This window comes from Callorhinus ursinus, unplaced genomic scaffold (assembly GCF_003265705.2).
Source record: "Callorhinus ursinus isolate GAN/ISIS: 27379988/994484 unplaced genomic scaffold, GSC_fseal_2.0 scaffold57, whole genome shotgun sequence".
Taxonomy (NCBI): Eukaryota; Metazoa; Chordata; class Mammalia; order Carnivora; family Otariidae; genus Callorhinus; species Callorhinus ursinus.
This window is the reverse complement of record NW_027397119.1, coordinates 9316779-9334689: the sequence shown is the minus strand read 5'-3', so window position 1 is coordinate 9334689 and position 17911 is coordinate 9316779. Positions and strand designations below refer to the sequence as shown.

Here is a 17911-nt window from a genome sequence, read left to right as displayed (position 1 = left end):
ATAGTAAAGGGATCCAAGCTTGTCATAATAATAATACCTACTTTTAATTTTATCCCCTTTGCATACCTTTTGAAAAGAAATCTCAGCAGGCTGTTTTCTTTAATTCATATCCTCTGAAACACCATAATAGGTGGATAACCGTAGTTGTTCTGAAATCAGACCACCAGGATTCAAATCTCTCCTTTACAATTTCACAGCTAATTTAATTGAGTTCTTTAAGACTCAGTTCCTGCAAATCCAAAGACTGAACCTTGCCCAAGGTAAAATTATTGTTAAATGACACACATCTTTATGTATCATGATGAAATTCATTCAAGAGATAGAGAAAATAATCTAAATATTCAAAAATTAGTAGGGGGTAAAAAAACCCTAGAAGTTTGCTTAAAAGGTATAAGAGTAAATGAGCATTTTAATATCAACATTGGAAGCTTAAAAAAAGTGGGGGGGAAAATCTATCAATGAGAGCTATGGAGGCCAAAAATCTATACCTACAGAAGGCATCATTTACAAATCTTTATTAAAGGGGCACCTGGATGGCTTAGTTGGTTAAGCCTCTGCTCTTGGCTTAAGTCATGATCCCTGGGTCCAGCTCAGCGGGGAGTCTGCTTCTCTCTCTGTCCCTCCCCACCCCTTGTGCACACACTCTCTCTCTCTCAAATAAATAAGTCAAATCTTTTTAAAAATCTTTATTAAAGAAAAACAGCATATGTATTAAAAGCACTAGATTATCTCTAAATCATCCAACAAAAAGGGAAATTTTTCTAGAAAATATTATATATAAATGTGTTATAAACAACAGAACACTGGAACATATATGTCAAAAATATTCAATTTATAAGAACAACTCAATAAAATACAATTATATTGTACCTCAATAAAAATAGGACATTTTAGTGTTTAAAAAGAATCAAACTATAATGGCATCAAATATTCAGTTTTATTTTAAAATATACATATTATGACTTATATGACATATTTGAAGAATCTCCTATATATGGTATACATGACATATTATGTAAATGTGACATATTTTAATCACCTCACATACATGATATATACATATTATGACATATATGTCACATTATATGTGACATATATGTGTCAAATATACCATATATAGTATGACATATTATGTATGAAATATGTTATATATATTATGATGTATGTATGACATATTTTAAAATACCTCATTCTCCAATTAAAATTAGTAATAACAATCAAATGTTTACCATAATCTTAATTAACTATTTAGATATTAAGAAATATTTTTAGTCCATTTCTTTGATTAAATAAAAAGAGGAAAACTTGCCTCAATGACTGATTTCAGGCATTAATAAGAATATTATTTTTCTGCATAATGTGGCAAATGGAAAATTTTTGTGTTTCTCTATGTTTCCTATACTATTTACAATAAGAAGAAAAATAAATTAATGAATGTTAATCTACAGAAAAATCCCACTATCTCCCTACATGGAGTTGGTTTGAGAAGAAAAGGCAGGGCTCTGATTTCTGTTGAGAACAGAAAAGAAAGGAAAAGAATAGATGATCTGAGCAATAAAATCAGTACTTTCATCTCTCAACCAAGATGCTCATTTAATCAACCAGGGCTAAGATGTATATACTCAAGGAGAATTCATTAAATAGGTCTGTACAGTCTTATTCCTCAAGAGTCTTTGTACAAGTTTATAATAATATGACCCACAGATATAATTTTAACTTCATTAGCAATGACTTCATTATATATCCCTGTCATCTGAATTTTATAACTTTTCTTGTCCTAGAAACCTTGTTGCAATGAGCGAAATTATGCTAATAAGAGGATGTAATTCACCAATGAAACAATTCATTTCTAAATTGATTTTTTTATTAAGGTAAAATATTATTTATACTGTTTTTGTTTCTTTTGTTTGTATTGCAAGTGAGGCCCTGTGATTTTCCACAAATAAAATATGGAAGTTTATACAAGGAAAACTACCATAGATCATCCTTTCCAGCAGCTATAGGACAAAAGTTTTACTATTCCTGTGATTCCAATTTTGCGACTCCTTCACAAAAGCAGTGGGAATACATTACTTGCACACACAAAGGTTGGGAACCAGAAGTACCATGCCGCAGTAAGTAAACCTTTTTATAATTGTATATGTGTACATATTTCAAATAGTAGAGGGGGAAAAACACATAAGTGAGTACAATTAAGCCTTGTATGACAAAAATGAGGCCAAGGGATGAGTTTTATGAGCAAAAAGACCAATATAGGTTTTTCCTTTAATGAGGAGTTCTACATAAAAATCATATTACAGATAAAGATAGAAGCTTTTCAAAAACACCTATATCATTCATACAAATTTTAATTATAAAAACTGAAGATAAATAATATTGAATATTGATTTTTTTCTTTCTACACATTTGGTAATAGCTTTAGTTTTTCTTAAGTTTTTGGATACTTATGCATTATAGTTTTAATATTGTACAAAGAGTTTTTAACTTATGATTTTGCCTGAATTTATGGGTTTTTAAAATTTTTTGTTCATCATTTTTATGATTTTTAGGACGATGTATTTTCAATTATTTGAAAAATGGAGATTATCCAAGGTATGAACAAACATTTCTCCAAGATGAAACTGTGAGAGTTAAATGCAATTCTGGTTACAGTCTTCAAAATGAGCAGACTATAATGACATGTACAGAGAATGGCTGGTTCCCTCCTCCAGAATGCATCCCTCTCAGTAAGTAAATGGTCTGAGATCCCAGTATATTTATGGTTTTCTAACCCGCATCTTTATTAACTGTAGCAAAATTTTATATCAACTTTCTTATTTCTGCCAATAGATATACTTAGCTTTATTTTTTCCAAGTATGTATGAGTGGATATACACATTTCTTGATACATATGCAGCAAAATAGATGTCTACTGATAGGTATTAGTCAAGAAAACAGTAAAACACAAAGAAGAAACCTGTAATAATAGAGTGATACCAGCAGTGGAGGGAAGAAGATGGCAGTGGAGAAGGAGGAACCTAGCCTCGCCTTGTCCCATGAATACACCTAGATAACCATCAAACCATCCTAAGTACCCCAGAAATCAACCTGAAGACCGGCAGAACAAAATCCACAACTAAAGGTCAAGAAGAGGCCACATTGAAGAAATAAGATGTACACAGTTTGAGAGAAACGGATTGTGGCCACTGAGGTGGGGAGAGAGCCATGGTCACAGAGAAAGGCAAGGGACAGATTAACACACAAGGGAGCACATGGGAAAAATGAATTACCATAGCAATTGTCTTGGAAAGTGAGAGAGGCCAAATTTCATAATTCTTATAACCAGTGGGGTTTAAAGCCTGGGGTTTTCAAGGTCAGTGTGCTTGGCTCTGGGACAGCTCAAAGGACATTGGGGCTTGGAGAAAAGGCAACCAAGCAGCCTGTCAACATACAGCTGGAAAGAGCAATCTGAAGAGCACGCAGGGCACACAGTGAGGAGCATGTTGCAGAAAGGCAGCTTTCACAGAGAGAGCCCTTTGGGAACAAAGGAACTGGCAGGTGCCATTGCCTTCCCCTACCCTTCAGCATAAACACAGAGCCACCTGTGGGAACCAGCACAGGGCCAGCACTCACTACTTAACTTGCTTGCACCAAGTCCCACCTCCCTGTGCTCCAGTGGAACCACCCTTCCCGGTCATGCTTGCCTCAGTCCCTGAGCAGCCAGCATTCTCCCCCAGAAGACCAAGCCAAACCCCTGCCCTCACCATCTCTCCCGACCTGGGAGTTTTGGGAAGCCTTGATTCCAGCAGTGGTGATAAGAGGTCTCATTTCACAAGCAGACCAGAGCACACCTAAAATTAAAACTCACCACAGTCAGGCCAGGGACCAAATACTGACCACAACAGGCAAAGAGAGCCTCTGCAGATGATTGGCCCGAAGGATAAAGCAGTCAGGACACAACAGCAGTGTGCATACAGCACACACTGCAGACACTCCCTGAAGTGTCAGGCCCTGGGGGACAGTGGTCACAACACTGCAGAGCACTATAGAACCTCTTCTTCATAAGGCCATTACCCTCAAGAACAGGAGAAGTAGCTAACTTTCTTTTAAGATTTTTTTTAAAGATTTTATTTATTTATTTGAGAGAGAGAGAATGAGAGATAGAGAGCACGAGAAGGAAGAGGGTCAGAGGGAGAAGCAGACTCCCTGCTGAGCAGGGAGCCTGACGTGGGACTCGTTCCCAGGACTCCAGGATTATGACCTGAGCCGAAGGCAGTCGCTTAACCAACTGAGCCACCCAGGCGCCCCAAGAAGTAGCTAACTTTCTGAACAAAGACGCATGCATAGAAATTTAGACAAAATGAGAAAACAGAAGAATTTGTCCCAAATGAAAGAACAATACAAGGCCACAGCCAGAGATGTAAGTAAAATATATATTAGCAATATGCCTGATAGATAATATTACAAAGATACTCACTGGACTTGAGAAAAAAGTCAAAGACATGAGTGAGACCTTTAACACAGAGATAAAGAATAACATAGCAGAGATCAAGGGCTCTATAAACAAAATGAGAAACACACTTGATGGAATGAACAGCAGGCTGGAAGAAGCAGAGGAATGGGAATTAATGACCTAGAAGACAGAGTAACAGAAAGTAATCACACTGAACAAAAGAGAGGAAAAAAATTATGCAAAATGAGAATAGACATAGGGAACTCAGTGATTCCTCAAACACAACAACATTCCTATTATGGGAGTCCCAGAAGAAAAAGAGAAAAAAAGGGGAGGGGCAGAAAATTTATTTGAAGAAATAATAGCAGAAAACTTCCCTAATCTGGGGGAGGAAACAGATATCCAGATCCAGGAAGCATAGAGAACCCCCAAAAATCAAGAAAAGCAGGCCCATACCAAGACATATTATAATTAAATTGGCAAAACATAGTGATATAGAAAAAAAATTTAAAAGCAGCAAGACAAAAACAAAACAAAACAAAAAGACAATAAAATATAAGGAAAAACCCATAAGGCTACCAGGGGATTTTCAGCAGAAATATCCAAGTCAGAAGGGAGTGGCATGATAAATTCAAAGTGCTGAATGGGAAAAATCTGCAGCCAAGAATATTCTATCCAGAAATCCTATTATTCAGAATAGAAGAAATAATAAAGAATTTACCAGACAAAAATTAATGGAGTTCATGACCACTAAACCAGCCCTGCAAGAAATATTAAAGGGGACCCCGAGTGAAAAGAAGAGACCAAAAGTGACAGTATGAATGTAGGAAACCCAAAGCAGTAAAAATGAATGTTTCTGTAAAAAAAATTCAGTCAAGGAATTCACAAAATAAAAGGGTGTAAAATATGACACAATATACCTGGGGAAGAGAGGAGTAAGAATGGGTTCAAACTTAAGTGACCATCAAATTAATATAGATCGCTATATGCAGAAGATATTATGTACAAACCTAATGGTAACCACAGATCAAAACCACTAATAAATATGTAAAGAATAAAGGGAAAGAAATCCGATATGTCACTAAAGAAAACCAGCAAACCATAAAAGAGAGAATGACAAGAAAAGATCTAAGAAAATCTTCAGGAACAACGACAAAATAGGTAAAAAAGTGGCAATAAATACAACCACAAAACAGGTAATAAAGTGGCAATAAATAAATAAATATATATATATATCAATAATTCCTTTGAGTGGAAATGGACTAAATGCTCCAATCAAAAGACAAGTTGGCAGAATGGTTAAACAAACCCATCTATATGCTGCCTACAAAACTCATTTTGGAACAAAAGTCACCTGCAGATGGAAAGTGAGGAGATGGAGAATATTTATCATGCAAATGGGTGTCAAAAGAAAGCTGGGATAGCAATCCTTATATTGGACAAAATAGACATTAAAACAAAGAGTATAACAGAAGACAAAGAAGGGCAAGATATACTAATAAAGGGGATAATCCAAGAAGAAGATACAACAATGGTAAATATGTAGGCAACCAACATGGGAGCTCCCAAATACATGAAACTGTTAATAACAAACATAAAGGAACTAATCAATAATAATACAATAATAGGGGACTTTAACACCCCATTTACATCAGTGGACGGATCATCTAAACAGAAAATCAACAAGGATACAATGGCTTTGAATGACACACTGAACCAGATGGATTTAGTAGATACATTCAGAACATTCTATCATAAAACAACAGAATACACACTCTTTTCAAGTGCACATAGAATAGAACACATATTAAGCCACAAAACGAGCCTCAACAGATTCAAAAAGATCAAAGTCATACTATGCATCTTTTCTGACCACAACGCTATAAAACTAGAAGTCAACCACAAGAAAAAAATCTGAAAGATCACAAATACATGGAGGTTAAGTAACATGCTACTAAACAATGAATGGGTCAAGAGGAAATAAAAGAAGAGATTAAAAAGTACATGGAAACAAATGAAAATGAAAACACAACAGTTCAAAATCTTTGGGATGCAGCAAAAATGGTTACAAGGGGAAAGTTTATACTATACAGGCCTAGCTCAAGAAGCAAGAAAAATGTCAAATAAAGAACCTAACCTTACACTGAAAAGAGCTAGAAAAACAATAAGAAAAAAACCTAAAACCAGCAGAAGGAAGGAAATAATAAAGATTAGAGCAGAAGTAAATGATAAATAGAAAAACAATAGAACAGATAAATGAAACCAGGAGCTGGTTCTTGGAAAGAACTGATAAATTTGATAAACCCCTAGTCAGATTTATCAAAAAGAAAAAGGAACCAAATAAATTAAATCACAAATGAGAGAGGAGAAATAACAACCAACACCACAAAAACACAAACAATTATAAGAGAATATTCTGAAAAACTGCATGCCCACAAATTGGACAGCCAGAAGAAATGGATAAATTCCTAGAAACATAAACCTACCAAAACCGAAACAGGAAGAAACAGAAAATTTGAACAGACCAATTACAAGCAAAAAAAAAAGAAAAAGAATCAATAATCAAAAAAACCCAATAAACAAAGTCCAAGATCAGATGGCTTCATAGATGAACTCTACCAAACATTTTTTTAAGATTTATTTATTTATTTTGAGAGAGGGTGGGGAGGGAGGAGCAGAGAGAGAATCCAAGTAGACTCCCTGCTGAGTGCGGAGCCTGACATAGGGCTGGATCTCATGACCCTGAGATCACAACCTGAGCTGAAATCAAGAGTCGGATTTTTAACTGACTGAGCCACCCAGGCAGCCCTCTACCAAACACTTAAGGAAGAGTTAATACCTATTCTTCACAAACTCTTCCAAAAAATAGAAAAGGAAGGAAAGCTTCCAAATCCATTTTATGAGGCCAGCACTACCCTGATACCAAAACCAATAAAGACACCACAAAAAAGAGAACTACAGGTCAATATTTCTGATGACACAAAAATCCATAATAAAATACTAACAAACTGAAACCAACAATACGTTTAAAAAAATATTCACCACAGTCAAGTGGAATTTATTCCTGGGTTTCAAGGGTGGTTCAATATTCACAGATCAATCAACATGATACATCACATCAGTAAAAGAAAGGATAAGAACTATATGATCATTTCAACAGATTTCGGAAAAGCATTTGACAAAGTACAACATCCATTCATGATAAAAGCCTTTAACAAAATAGGTTTAGAGGGAACATACCTCAACATAATAAAGGCCACATATGAAAAAGCCACAGCTAACATCATCCATTATGGGGAAAAACTGAGTGCTTTTCCCCTAAGGTCAGGAACAAGACAATGATGTCTCACCACTTTTATTCAACATAGTACTGCAAGTCCTAGCCACAGCATTCAGACAACAAAAAGGAATAAAATGCATTCAGATCAGTAAGGAAGAAGTAAAATTGTCACTGTTTGCAGATGACATTATATTCTATATAGAAAATCCAAAAGACTCCATCAAAACCTGCTAGAACTGATCAACGAATTCAGTAAAGTTGTAGGTTACAAAATCACAGTACAGAAATCTATTGCCTTTCTATACAGCAGTAATGAAGCAGCAGAAAGAAAAATTAAGAAAACTGTCCCATTTACAATTGAACAAAATATAATAAAGTACCTAAGAATAAACCTAACCAAAGAGGTAAAGGATCTGTACTCTGAAAACTATAAAATACTGATGAAAGAAATTAAAGATGACACAAAGAAATGGAAGACATTCTCTGCTCATGGATTGGAAGAATAAATATTGTTAAAATGTCTACACCACTCAAAGTAATCTACACATTCAATGCAATTCCTATCAAAATACCAAGAGCATTTTTCACAGAACTAGAATAAACAATCTTAAAATTTATATGGATCAACAAAAGACCCTGAATAGCCAAAGCAAACTTGAAAAAGAAAAACAAACCTGGAGACATGACAATTCCAGACTTCAAGTTATATTACAAAGCTGTAGTGATCAAGGCAATATGATACTGGCATAAAAATAGACACATAGATTGATAGAAGAGAATAGAAAATCCAGAAATAAACCCACAATTATACGGTCAAATAATCTTTGACAAAGCAGGAAAGAAAATCCATTAGGAAAAAGACAGTCTCTTCAACAAATTGTGTTGGGAAAACTGGACAGCAACATGCAAAAGAATGAAACGGGACCACTTTCTTATACCATATACCAAAAAAATTCAAAATGGATAAAAGACCTAAATGTGAGACCTGACACCATAAAAATCCTAGAAGAGAGCACAAGCAGTAACTTCTCTGACATCAGCCACAGCAACTTTCTAGATAGATCCCTGAGACAAGGGAAACAAAAGCAAAAACAAAACAAAACAAAACAAAAACTATTGGGACTACATCAAAATAAAAAGCTTCTGGACAGCAAAGGAAACAATGAACAAAACTAAAAGGCAACTTTTGGAATGGGAGAAGACATTTGCAAGTGACATGCCTGGTAAGGGATTAGTATCCAAAATATATAAAGAACTTATAAAACTCAACACTCAAAAACCAAATAATCCAGTGTAAAAATGGACAGAAGACATAAACAGACATTTCTCCAAAGAAGACACACAGATGGCCCACAGACATAAGAAAAGATATCCATTATCACTTATCATCAGGGAAATGCAAATCAAAACTACAATGCGATATCACCTCACACCTGTCAGAATGGCTAAAATCAACAACATAGGAAACAACAGGTGTTGACAAGGATGTGGAGAAAGGAGAACCCTCTTGCACTGTTGGTGGGAATGCAAACTGGTGCAACCACTCTGGAGAACAGTACGGAGGTTCCTCAACAAGTTAAAAATAAAATTTCTGTATGACCCATCAATCACACTACTGAGTATTTACTCAAAGAAAAAAAACACCAATTCAAAGGGATCCATGCACCCCTATGTTTATAGAAGCCTTATATAGAATAGCCAAGATACGGAAGCAGTCTGTCTATTGACTGATGAATGGATAAAGAAGAGGTGGTATATGTATAAAATGGAATATTACTCAGCCATAAAAAGGATGAAATCTTACCATTTGTAACAACATGGATGATGCTAGATAATATAATGCTAAGTGAAATAAGTCAGAGAAAGACAAATACCATACGATCTCACTCATATGTGGAATTTAAGAAACAAAACAAATGAGTAAAGGGGGGAAAGTGAGAGAGAAAGATACAAACCAAAAACAAAAAAACAAAAAGCAAAAAACGACTCTAACTGTAAAGAACAATGTGATAGTTACCAGAGGGGAGAGATGTGACAGGGGAAAGGGAATGGGTGAAATAGGTGATGGAGATTAAGGATTGTACTTGTCTTGATGAGCATGTTAACCAACTGGTATTAAAATAAAAGCTTAAATGCATACATGCATACCTACATTCAATTTAAGAAAAAAATAGTGACACCAACAAGATGGCAGAATACAAGTTTCTATTCTTCGTGCCAAAGAACACCAATTTTTACAATCACCCACAGACAAGAGCATCTTTCTGGGAGTCTGGGAATCTAGCAGAAGAATCTAATGGTGTTTCAGCACACCATTAGAGCAAAAAGATCCAACAGTGGGTGCATTGAAGTGGGTGAGAGGAACACTTTCAATTATCTGAGTCACTCCTTCCACAAAGTGGCACCGTTCAGTGCCAAGAGAGACCCACTCAGCCTGCCATTTCTCCACTGAGGGAAAGAGTGTGTGAGTTAGCATCTGGCTTCCTCAGGTGTGTGTCTCTGACCAAAAGGCCCTTTTCTTTCTCACCACATCCAGAATTCTAAGATTGATCTTCATGACTGAAGGGATTGAAGAAAGCTTGGAGCACAGCAATCAGGGCTCAATTCATCAAGGGACAAAGATCCTATTAAGCACTTTGCAAACTACATCAGGGAGTACCCTGATGTACCCACTAACCACTGGGGATGACTTGCCTGCAGATCCTCCTCACCTAATGGCACCCCCAACATTCTGCACACCTGCTACCCATTGGCCAGCTCCTTGTGTATGCCCCAAAGGTAGTGAATGCAGCAATTTTAGATGGCTAGTGCGCATACCTAGAAAGCCAAACTGACTCCATAGGAATGGTACAAAGCACATACCTGAGCATTCAGCACTGCACCCAGCAAACAGGAAGCTGTCAGGAACCTGACTGGCTTTGCAGGATTGAAAGAAGGCATACAATCTAAGAATTCCCTCCCAAGTAGTAGCAAAACATAGGGAGCAGGTATATCCATTAAAAAGTTCTTTAAAAAGCCTCAAAATCCCTAACATGTGTGACAGAAAGTATTTCTCTCCCAAAGTCAGTCAGAAAAGACTAGAGGAAGTGAGAGCTTCTTCAAAGGTGAAGGCAGCAATGCAAGACTTTAAGGGACATGAGAAATCAAGGAAACATGGCACCACTGAAGGAACTCAATAATATTCCAGTAACTTACCCCCAAATATGAAGATCTATGATTTTCCTGATAAAGAATTCAAACAGTAGTTTTAAGGAAGCTCTGCAAGCTATAAGAAGTCACAGAAAGAGAATTCAAAGAAATCAGGAAAACAATGAGATAGAAATCATAAAAGGAACCAAACAGAAATTCTGGAACTGAAGAATACAATGAATGAAATGAAAAATACAACAAAGAGCATCAACAGCAGATTTATGAAGCAGAAGAAAGAATCTGTGAAGTAGAGAGGTCATTTGAAATTTTCTAGTCAGAGGAGAACAAAACATAAGACTTAAAGAGTAGAGAAAGCCCATATGAATTATAGGAGACTATCAGAGGAAACATTTTAGGCATTGTGTAAGTCCCAAAAGGAGAAGAAATGGAGAAAGGGGCAGAAAGTTTACTTAAAGAAATAATGGCTGAGAATTTATCAATCTAGGAAGAAATATGGACTATCAAAATCAAGAAGCTCATAAGTCCCCAAACAGATTCAACCTAAAGAAATCGTCCCTAAGACACCTTACAATAAAATTAGCTAAAACCAAAGACAAAGAGAGAATTTTGAAAGCAGCAAGAGAGGAAAAAATGCCTCACATACAAAAGCAGTTCTGTGAGAGGTGTTTATAGTGATAAGAAAAAGAAATGATTTCAAATATACAACCAACTTTATACATCAAAAAAACTAGAAAAAGAAGAACAAACTAAGCCTAAAATTAGCAGAAGCAAGGAAATAACAGAAATCAGAGAAGAAATACGTGAAATAAAGACCCCAAAAAATCAACAAAATTAATACCTACCTTTTTGAAAAGATAAACAAAATTGACAAACCTAATGCTGATAAACTAAGAAAAAAGAGAAGATAAAATAAACAAAATGAGAAATGAAAGTGGAGACATTCGACTGATGCCACAGAAATACAAATGTTCATAAGAGACAAGCATAAACAATTACACACCAACAAATTGGATAACCTAGAAGAAATGGATAAATTCCTAGATATACAAAACTTGCCAAAACAAAATCATTAAGAAATAGAAAATCTGAACAAATCAATAACAAGCAACAAGACTGAATCATTAATTTAAAATATCTTTACAAAAAAAAGTCTGGGACCAGAAATTTTCATTGTAATTTAAAGAAGAATTAATACCAATTCTTCTCAAACCATTCCAAAAATTTGAGGGCAGGGGACACTTCCAATACCACTTTACAAGATCAGCATGATTAGATCAAAGCTAGACAAAGACACTACAAGAAAAAAGAAATTATAGGCCAGTATCACTGATAAACATAGATCAGATATGCTTAACAAAATATTAGCAAATGGAATTCAACAGCATATTAAAAGATTCATACACCATAATGAAGTTGGGTTTATCCATGGGCCTCAAGGATGGTTCAACAGATGCAAATCAGTAATGTGATAAACCCCATTAGAAATACAAAGGTTAAAAATCATATAATCATCCCAATAGATAGAGAAAAAGCATTTGACACAATTCACAATCCATTTATGATAAAAACTCTCAACAATTAGGTATTGAAGAAATATACCTCAACATAATAAAGGCCATGAATAAGAAGCCTATAACTAACATCATATATAATGGTGAAAAGCGGAAAGCTTTTCCTCAAGGATCAGGAAAAAGACAAGGATACACACTTTCACCACTATTGAACAAAAGGAAATAAAAGGTACCCAAATAAAAAATAACGAAGTAAAGTTATCTCTGTCTGTAGATGACATATAGAGAAAACCCTAAGACTCCACACACGCACACACACACACACACACACACACACACACAAACCTGTTAGAATTAATAAATGAAGTCAGTAAAGTTGCAGGATACAATATCAATACACAAAAATCTGTTGTGTAATGAATAATGAACTATCAGAAAGAGAAATTTAAAAAACAATACCATTTACAATAGCATCAAAAATAATAAGATACCTAGGAATAAGTCTATCCAAAGAGATGAAAGACTTGTATCCTGAAAACAATAAGACAATGATAAAATAAATTGAAGAAGATATAAATAAATGGAAAGTTAGCCTATGTTCATGGATTGGAAGAATCAATATTGTTAAAATGTGCATACTACCCAAAGCGATCAATAGACACAATTCATGTCAAGATAGCCCTGGCATTTTTCACAGAAGTAGAATAAACACTCCTAAAATTTACATGGAACCACAAAGACTCCCAAAGAGCCAAAGCAATCTTGAGAAAGAAGAGCAAAGCTGAAGGCATCATGCTTCCTGGTTTCAAACTATATTATAAAGTGATTAAAATGAAAATAATATCATATTGGCAGATCAATGGAATAAAATTAGGAACCAGAAATAAAGTCACACATATATCCTTAATTAAAATTAGATAATGGTGCCAAGTATACACATGAGGAGAGTAGTGTCTTCAGCACAAGCAAAAAAAAAAATGAAACCACAATATTAAACCACTGATGAAAATTAACTCTAGATGACTTAAATATGACTTGAAACTATAGAAGTCCTAGAAGATACATAGGGAAATATCGGCAATGATATTTTTTGGATATGACAGCAAAGCACAGACAGCAAAAGCTGAAGTAAATAAAACTATATCAAATGAAAAAGCTTCTATTCAACAAATCAACAAAATGAAAAGGCAACCTATGGAATGGGAGAAAATATTTGCAAATCATAGATCTGGATATATATATATATATCAACTTATACAACTCAGTAGCAAAAAAAATCAAATCCAATTAAAAATGGGCAAAGATCTGAATAGACATTTTTCCGAAGAATACATGCAAATGGCCAATTGGTACTCAAAATCATTAATCATCAGGCATATGCAAATCAAAACCACAATGAACTATCACCTCATACCTGTTAAAATGGCTTTTATCAAAAAGACAAGAGATAACAAGTGTTGGTGAGAAGGTGGAAAAAGGAAACTCTTGTATACTTTGGGTGGGAATGTAATTTGTTATAGGCATATGGAAAACAATATGCAAGTTCCTCAAAAATTTAACAGAACTACCATATGATACAGCAATCCCATTTCTGGGTATATATCTGAAGGAAATGAAATCAGTATCTTGAAGAAATATCTGCACCCTCCTGTTCATTATAGCTTTATTCACAATAGCCAACATACAGAAACAACCTAAGTGTCCACTGATGGATAAGGAAGATGTGAGATTATATATATAGATATATATCTATATATATAATGGAATATTATTCAACCACAAGAAAAAAGAAAATCTTGCTATTTACAACATTGTTGAACCTAGAGGACATTATGTTAAACATAATAAGCCAGAGTTAGACAAACACTTCATGATTAAACTTGTATATAAAATCAAAAAAGAAAAAAAGAAAAGGTCAAATTCATAGAAGCAGAGAGTAGAATGGTAATTATCAGGGGCTTGCAGATGAGGGGGGGGATGAAGAGATGCTGGTCCAAGGCTGTAAGCCTTCAGTTACAAGATGAATAATTCTGAAGATCTAATGTACATGTAGTTAGTAATATTATGTAGTTAACAATAATGTATTGTATAGCTCAAGTTTGCTAAGAGAGTAAATCTTAAGCATTCCAGCTACAAAAAAAAAAAGTATGTGAGGTGATTAATGTGATTTTGAAATCATTACCAAATGTATATGTGTACCAAGTCATCTCATTGTACACTTTCTATATACAATTTTATCCATTATACTTCAATAAAGTAAGCAGGAAAACCTATAATAGACATACAAAAGATAAGGAGATAAAAATCAAAGTAAAAAACTGTAAAACATAATCAAATAGCAAAGGAAGTCATCAAAAGTGGAAGAGATTGAAAAAACAATTGCAAAACAGAAGACAATTAGCCAAATGTGAATAGTGAGTGTTCACCTATCAATAATCCCTTTAAATGTAGATGGATTAAACTTACTATTAAAAGGAATACAGTACCTGAATAGGTAAAAAACAAGAACTCACTTTAGGTTTAAAGACACAGTAGGCTAAAAGTGAAGGAATGGGAAAAGATATTTCATGTGAATGGCAACCAAAGAATGTTGGAGTGGCTATACTTCTATCAGAAAAAAAAATGGACTTTATGTCTAAAACTGTCTCTGGAGACAAAGAAGGTCATTATATAATAATAAAAGAGTCAATTCAACAGGAAGATGTAGCAATTTTCAACATATGTGGATCCAACATTGGAACTCCTAAATATAGAAAACAAATATTCACAACTCTAAAGAGGAGAAATTGACAGCAATACAATAATATTAGGAGACTTCATTACCCCACTTTGAATAATGGATAGAACACCCAGACAGAAATTCAAGAAAGAAGCTCTAGATTTGAACAACAATATAAACAAAATGGACCTAATAGTTATATACAGAATTTTCCACCCAGCAGTGTACATTCTCCTCAACGGCACATGAAAGATTCTATAACAGTATCTTTCTCAACCACAGTGGAGTAAAACTAGAAATCAGTAACAGCAAAAAGAATGGGAAAATTCACAAATACATGGAAAGAAAACAGCACACTCTCAAACAATTGGGTCAAAGAAGAAAGTGCAAGAGAATCTTTAAAAATATCTTGAGACAAATGAAAACAAAAACACAATGTAACAAAATTTAGAGATGCTGCAAAAGCAGTGGGAAGAAGGAAGATTTTAGTTGCAAGTGCCTACATTAAAATAGAGGATCTTATATAAATATCCTAACTTTATACCTCAAGGAACTAGAAAAACAAACCAAACCCAAAGTTAGAAGGGAGGAAATAATAAAGATTAGAACAGAAATAAATCAAATAGAGAACAATAAAGCATCCTATTCCACCATCTCACTAACAACAATCTATTTTTCAAGTTTATGCGCATGTTGGGTTTTCTTTTTTTAATTTCCTAAAGCAAAACAATGAGTTGGTATGCAATCTATTTTCTTTTTTTTTTTTTTAAGATTTTATTTATTTATTTATTTGACAGAGAGAGACACATCGAGAGCAGGAACACAAGCACGGGGAGTGGGAGAGGGAGAAGCCGGCTTCCCTTGGAGCAGGGATCCGAATTCAGGCTCTATCCCAGGACCCTGGGATCATGACCTGAGCCGAACGCAGTCGCTTAACGACTGAGCCACCCAGGCACCCCTATTCGTTTCTATTATATCTATATAATGGTAAAATTTCCCCTCAGCACTACTTTAGTATCATCTCACAAAATTTTATTTAAAATGTTTTTTATCATTTAATTCAAAAGACTTAATATCTTTTTTTTTTTTTACTTTTTAAGTAAGCTCCATGCCCACCGTGGAGCCCAACACCAGGCTTGAACTTGCAGCCCTGAGATCAAGACCTGAGCTGGGAAGAAGAGTCAGATGCTCAACTGACTGAGACACCCAGGCGCTGCTTTAATGTCTTTTTTTTTTAAGATTATATACTTTAATTCCATATCCTGAGTGTTTAATATTCCAAGTATCCCATGTCCAGTCTCCTGGGTGCCCCAAATGAAGGAATAGAATTACCAATTATGAAAAAATATATACTTCATGCTTTCCCCTTTGATTTCTTCTTTATTCATGGACTAGTCAATAAATAAAGCTGAATTTTGTGGAGAGACCTGGTAACTGACAAAAGTCTTCTTTATTGTTTCAAGTTAAGTTATACATAATTTGAGGATCATCATTTTGGTCTTAGAAGATAAATGAATGTAATGTGTTGATCTGTGTCAGACTCATTGAACTCCATGTATCCATATGGTTTTAAGCACCCAGTTATGATGACAGACATTTCAAATTCTCAGAGTTGTGGTAGCTATGGTAGCAAATTCTCTGAGATCATCACCTGATCTGAGATACCCCAGTTAGTTAACTGAATGCTGGGGTTGCTAAAGAGATCCTGAGTACACAATATTTAAAACAAGTGCCTGGAAAGGATCCATTGCCAGTATCGTTCTGGCATGCTGTAGGATTCCAGATCCATTAGACAAACAAATTTCTAATAATCTCCTAGAAGGGATTCTGAGCATTCTAAATTTTGCTTCTTCATTCCAAAAAAAAAATTTTTAATGAACTATCCTGATTTAATATCTTTGGAAATTCATAGCTTATTTTCCCTGTCACAAGAATTTGGGTGATTTGGATTTTCTGGGTTTTCATTTATAAGTAACTCCTTATTTTTTATATGTTATATTATTTGAGTCTTTATGAAAATGCTTATTTACACGCTTATCTTTTCCTTATACTGTCTCCCTTTCAGAAAGATGTTCAAAATCAGATATAACAATTGAAAATGGATTTTTTTCTGAATATGAATTTGCATATCCCTTGAATAAAGAAACACAATATCAGTGTAAATCAGGATATGTAACACCAGATGGTAAAACTTCAGGATCAATTACATGTCTGCATAGTGGATGGTCACCTCAACCCACATGTATTAGTGAGTAATTTTATGTTCATATTCATTATCCTCATGATCATTGTTTAAAGTTTAACTTAATTCTTTTCTCGGGGGAGGGGCTGACGTGGTTCCCATTTGAAAAGATAAATGAAAAAATATATAATTTTTTTTTACTATTAAGATTAATCACTTGTAGGGTGGAGTATCAGTCTATCTTTCAGTTCAAGTTTTCTTCCACTTTAAAACATCCTGTGATTTAATTAATTAATTAAGTTAAATAAAGCATCCTGTGATTTGGAAACTAGATAGGGAGCCTTCTGTGTGTTCTCCTATAAACTCATTTATTTTCGGCTGACATCTTTGTGCCCTATTGTACCTGCTTTTAGGTGATTAAACTTTTATGTCAGTCTTTTTTCCTAGACATAAAAGTTATGTTTTTAAGTCAAGATCAGGGTCCATAGTGCATAATTTTAATTTAACCTGTAGAATTTACATGTTTGATGATCCAGGGTAGGTCCACTTCTAAAAAACCCTCTCCCTTAGGAAATCTTCATAAACATCTCATTAGTGGAGACAGAAATGTTTCCAGATAGTACCAAATGCAGCTGTG

At 34.6% G+C, this 17911-nt stretch overlaps 1 protein-coding gene across 4 annotated transcripts in view; it reads left to right on the top strand.

The window, feature by feature from the left end:
* Nucleotides 1–17363, top strand: part of LOC112811205 (complement factor H) — a 57637-nt gene extending 40274 nt beyond the window's left edge. For 3 of the 4 annotated variants that reach the window (XM_025855186.2, XM_073884534.1, XM_073884536.1), the window contains exons 8-10: nt 1920–2114; nt 2550–2726; nt 17158–17363. In XM_025855186.2, coding sequence (XP_025710971.1) covers nt 1920–2114; nt 2550–2726; nt 17158–17348 — 563 coding nt within the window. In that variant the 3' untranslated portion in view covers nt 17349–17363. Of the gene's footprint in view, nt 1–1919; nt 2115–2549; nt 2727–16192; nt 16546–17157 lie in introns of those variants that run through there. The other variant, XM_073884535.1, reaches the window with a different exon arrangement.
* Nucleotides 17364–17911: the final 548 nt, after the last annotated feature.